Source organism: Trifolium pratense, linkage group LG5 (genome assembly GCF_020283565.1).
Source record: "Trifolium pratense cultivar HEN17-A07 linkage group LG5, ARS_RC_1.1, whole genome shotgun sequence".
Classification (NCBI taxonomy): domain Eukaryota; kingdom Viridiplantae; phylum Streptophyta; class Magnoliopsida; order Fabales; family Fabaceae; genus Trifolium; species Trifolium pratense.
Genome location: NC_060063.1, coordinates 28,622,588 through 28,627,988, shown reverse-complemented (window position 1 = coordinate 28,627,988; position 5,401 = coordinate 28,622,588). Strand labels below are relative to the sequence as shown.

Sequence of the window (5,401 nt, the reverse complement as noted above, 5' to 3'; positions counted from 1 at the left end):
ATATGCTTTTTCTTATAGTGTAGTGGTTGTATCTTTTTCTAGGTTCTAACCGAATAAACCATGTTATTCTATATGTTAACAATTGAAATATATTGAGATGAGAACAAGATGGGAATGAGAAAATGGCTAGAGTTTCAATAATAAAAGGTTATGAACTTATGATTATATTGTCAAAAAAAACAAAGGTTAGGATTATAATATGGAAAATGCTAAACAGTTAGTTACCCTTATAATATTTGCAAAGAAAATATTTAGAAAATCATAAAGAAAAAAACTAGTGTTCTGAACTGGACCAAGAGATCCACAACACTGGTCGCCCATTTACATCCTGGGCCCAAGACAACTCACCCTCTTCCAAGCGGATCAATGATTCCTGTCATGAGATATTTGCTATTCGTGAGGTGTTTGTAGAACTGATTTTCTATATTTAGTAAATAAATACAGAAGATTGAAAAAAAGGGGAACATAACCTTAGATAATGTAGGGCTTCAATCATAAAAATATTGTTAAGGATTAAGGACGGTGTTCTGCTATTTATATCCACACAATACTAAACATAATTGAAGCTAAATCTTTGAAGGCAGAAACTAAGATTTCTATTGAATAATCATTTGCAAGAGAACCTTTGTTAACATTTTCAAACATCTCATGAACTTACATTCTAAAAAACCAAGCAGCATGTTACAACTTAAACTATTCTTATGCTAAATACAATTCCACACACATAACCTACAAGGCATGCTTAAACAAGGTTCTAATTGCGGTCAAGCTAAAAATTCTTAAAATCGCGCAAAACTACGACCAAATACAGCTGATGCGGCTGCAATTGTAGTCAAGGTCCTGTTAGGCAGACATTAAAAATATCATTACGTTGCGATCACAAAACATTACGGACTGTTTTTTTAAAAACCTTGTAGACATGCATTTTCAAGCCCAAGTTTCTCCTCCTCCATCGCTAGTATTTACAATACCGAGACTTGTAGACTTCTTAGATGGTTTACTTAATTGAAAAACCGGATGCCTGCATAACTTGCGCACGCCATTCCTCAATCGTAACCAATGTTCGCTGTCATATCTACGTTTATAACTATAACTATGTTCTAATGGACCACTCTCATATCTTGGAGTTGCACTATCAGCTGAAAAAGATTTGAATACCTCGTCTTGATTTCTGTTTTCCTCGGAGCTCCGAAGTTTCTCCACGTTCCATTCTATTCTTCCTAAGGTAGAAGTTCTTGAGAATTTTCTTTTGCTAGTTGATGACTTTATGTCACAATCATCCTCAGTTTGTTCACATGATGACTCCTCTCTGTTGAAGTTGAAAGGAGGAAATTCATCTTTGCAGGAGGTAAAATCCATGCTATGTGAGAGCGATCTCGCATTATCAATTGATTCTTCTCTTTCTCGAAGCATCTTCAAAATCAATGTCTTTAAGAAGTTCATAACTTGTACGGCATGAATCAATGCAGTTAAAGGGTCTGCCATCTGCATTACACAAGAAAGTTTGTTTCTTAGTCTATGTATGTTCGGTTCCACTTTCCGAGTACGAAAAATTGATTCCAAAAGGTGTAGAACTGATTTTGACACGTTTACATATTTTGAAGTAGAATTGATTCCGTCTCCAGAATTGATTCTATCTTAAAGCTAGAATTTGAAACTTTTACCTCTAAAATTGATTTTTAGCCTCAAAATTAAAACACACTTTTGTACGAAGTATTTCGTTCGTTCAAAATCAATTTTAGTCACCGCAAAACCAAACATATTACACATCCGAGATTTAGAAACCGCTTATTATTGTTCACTGTTATGCCATGCTAATTGTACAAAAAAATCAGATGTCAAAAAACAACTTGAATTTTCTTATGATATTGTCAACAAACCTGTGTCATGTTGGGCGCGAAAACCATAGCTACATTGCGCGCGTTCATTTTGTTAAATTGTTCATTTTCAACAACATCAGCCATCAAATTGATTGCCCAATCAAGAAGCGCAGCTTCTGTTGCAGGAAGTAATTTCACAAGGTTAGTGCAATCTTCTTCTGTGTTGCATTTCATCACTTGGTCTGGTGTGAGCGAATCAAGTACTCCAGTCGGAAGCTCTCTAAACCAAGCCTGCAAGAAAAGCACTTATACGATAAACACTTTTGCTATAAGTGCTTCATTAAGCTATTTATCTAAACAGTTTCAAATACCTTCATCAAGCCGGATAAACAATGAACATCGATTCCATTTGGCACAACACCTTTGTTTAACTGATCTCTAACAAACGTTTCTTGGCTATTCTCACCGGTAATACGGAATATTCCTTCTGCCTTCATCGATGGAATACATGAAATTAGACCTTAAAATTCACAAGTAATTAACATGAAATTTGACAAATAATTCAACATAAACTAAACATACTTTAAGGCCTCCCTCAGAATACAATTGCTTTTGCATCCTCAGCAGAATTGTCGGAACACTGTTCCCTCTATCATCATAAGAACACTGCATAGATTTTGCAGAAACGCCAAATACCTTCACACTGCACGATTTAAAGACGACATTAGAACAAAATCAAAGAAATACCGGAACATAGAAGAGTATAAATTAGTGAAGAGATTCACAACCAAAACAACATGATCAATCAAAGACTATCTGTTATTGCAGCCACAATTCGGACACATGAGTTTTTTTTTTTTCTTCTTTAATTGCAAACTTGAAAGTAACACAACTTTACAATGTCTTTTGGTAACCAGGTTACAGGTACGAAGTATCTACCACTGTTTAATAGTATCTGATTCCCATTTAATCGTGTTTTTCATACACAAGAGTCAGAATTCAAACCACTGACCACTTACTTAAGATGTCCGAGTTTCTTACGACTATTAATTGCACAAATATAACCCTGTTACTCTCCACATCAGTTTAACCACTCTAGCATTTCAAGTACAATAAAGTGTGGTAGATTCACAAGTTAATTAAAGTAACCTACTAGAACAAATCAGCATTTTGATAGTATCAATCAACTACAAATTGAGTTAACTTTTAACTCAAATCAACCTAATTCATAAAAAGCCAAAATTTTCTTAAGGGGAAAGTTTACATAATTTCAAGAGAATCTTTCAAGTTTCAATCACATCCTCATAAATTTTTTTGCTTTAACAACTACAACACTCAGAAAAGATAAATCATCCAAAATTTCTCTATAAAGCATAGACACAAACAAACACTAAACATATATGATTACTTTTTTTTCTCTATTTTAAAATCTTTTAAATTAAAAAAAAAAATTACAGAAAAATTTCTCTTGACAGGTAGAGAGATCTGCATTGCATCTAATTATACTAAAAAAATTGACACAAAACATAAATTAAAAAATCAACACAAAATTGAAACAAAACATAAATCCAAAAATCTAAACAAAATTGAACCAAATTACATACCTGGCACTAGGTACCCTTGTAGGAACTTCTGGCTGAAACTCAGAAGGCAAACCAAGAAAACCATTGAATCTATCAAAAGTAACATGTGACACGTGTCTCACTTCTGTTGGCCAGCTAATATCCAAAGAAGAAACATCTTCCCTTTCAACACTGCAAGTTACAATTGATTTCTTAAGAGCAGCAACAACAATATCCAATATTGCAAACTGGTTTTGAATCTTTTGATTATTATTGTTAGACCCTTTTGTGAATTCCCTGGAATATTTGTCATCATCATCATAATCTTCATCATCATTGTCATTGTCATCACTAACACTTTGAAATTCTTCTTCTTTGTCTTTGTTGTTGGTTTCTTGTGTAACAGTGTTGAATTCAGAGACATTGAAACCTGTTACACCACATGATTTTGATCGAAAAAGGCGAGTCATTTGAGTTAAGTAACTAAAAATCAATGATGGGTTGGTGCTAAATAAAGATGAAAGGTTCTGAATAATATTTTAAGGTGAAGTATAACACAAAAAGAGGTTGTTTTTTTATGGTTTGGTTTGGTTTGGTTTGTTACTTGAATGTGATGTGTGGTTTATGGTTAAGTAAAGATTGTGGTGAGAAATGGAAGGAGAGATGAGAAGAGGAATTGGAGAGAAAAAGATGAGTTTGGTTGAGAGGGAAATTATTATGAACAACAATTGGATTGGGATGGTAAGATTGATTGAGACATAAGACATGATGTTGGTTTTCTTTTTGTTTGTGTTAGGATCATTGTTGGTGGGAATGAATAAGAAAAGTAAAGTAAAGTAAAAGGTACTCCCTCCGTCCCAAAAAGAATGACCCATTTTGAATATATGCACTATTCATATATATTGTTTTGACCATATTTTTCTACTAATAAATAAAAATAAATATTAACATATAAGATGTTGTTAGATTCGTCTCGATGAGTATTTTCAAAATATCAATTTTTTATAATTTTTACTATTATACAATTAAAGATATTAGTCGCCAAAATTATGCATTGGCATGCGTGTTTCGGTCAACTGAGTCATTCTTTTTGGGACGGAGGGAGTAATTAAATAAATGACTAAGAAAAACAAAATCTAAGTAGTCCTAAAGAATTACAATTAAGACTCATAAATATTTTATAAATATGTGTGTATAATTCTAGTAGTCCTAAAGAATTATAATTTAATAGTCTTAATTTAAGACTCGTAAATATTTCATAAAAATGTGTGTATAATTCTAAATTAAAGTGAAGAAAGAAAAAAAAGAAATATTGATTTTTTTTTGGTTGATAGACGAATGATAAAGCCTTTGAAAACTCACATACACAAAGTGGAGTGATCAGGATTCGGACTCCGGTCCTGACATTCGACACTAGCAATTTTGACATTTCTGCCAATTGAGCTAGGATTTTACAGACAATTTTTTTTTTTTTTAAAACTTGGTATCCGGCCTTAGGACCGACTAATCCAAGGGGACCAATCCCACCGCCCACTTGCGGGGGCCCCATTTAAAGCCAGAGTTTTTTTTGCTCTGTATGGACTTAGCCTACCGAAATTGGCACCAGTGGGAATCGAACCTGAGACCTTGAGAGGAGCATACTCCAAGGGCCCAAACCAACACCACTCGACCAACCCCAAGTGAGGTATTTTACGGACAATATTGATTTTTTTTTTTGTCAAGGATATATATATTGATCTAATTAATAAGAATTTATACTCTTTTTAGTAAGTTTCATTTGCTCTAATTAGATATGAAGTTCATTTGATCTAATTCTAGTAAGTTTCGAGATCCATTTGACTAAAATTTTAATACAAGGAAAATTTTTGAAGTAAAATTATGCGGAAAGTTTTATTTTGCAATTTAATACGAGAAAAAAAATATTAAAATTGTAGTTGAAGAAACTATATGTTGATCTATTTGTTTATATAATTTGTAAAAACTTGAGCTTTAATAAATCTCATTTTCAATGTGATGATT

General features: G+C 32.9%; 1 protein-coding gene across 1 annotated transcript; it reads right to left on the bottom strand.

The window, feature by feature from the left end:
• Nucleotides 1–604: 604 nt before the first annotated feature.
• LOC123883480 (rho GTPase-activating protein 5-like) lies at nt 605–4,215 on the bottom strand. Its single transcript, XM_045932295.1, has 5 exons — nt 3,425–4,215; nt 2,403–2,523; nt 2,192–2,311; nt 1,881–2,111; nt 605–1,485 (listed from the first exon to the last, which is right to left on the bottom strand). The coding sequence occupies exons 1-5, from the start codon at nt 3,850–3,852 to the stop codon at nt 928–930; spliced, it is 1,458 nt and encodes a 485-aa protein (XP_045788251.1). The 5' UTR covers nt 3,853–4,215; the 3' UTR covers nt 605–927.
• Nucleotides 4,216–5,401: the final 1,186 nt, after the last annotated feature.

Bases quoted from the DNA above. Each gene is read 5' to 3' on its own strand.
- LOC123883480 (XM_045932295.1), bottom strand. From the start codon at position 3,852: ATGACTCGCCTTTTTCGATCAAAATCATGTGGTGTAACAGGTTTCAAT. The intron at 2,312-2,402 runs GTATGTTTAGTT...CCATCGATGAAG, and splicing joins ATTCTGAGGGAGGCCTTAAA to GCAGAAGGAATATTCCGTAT. The intron at 2,112-2,191 runs GTATTTGAAACT...CTTTTCTTGCAG, and splicing joins GTTTATCCGGCTTGATGAAG to GCTTGGTTTAGAGAGCTTCC.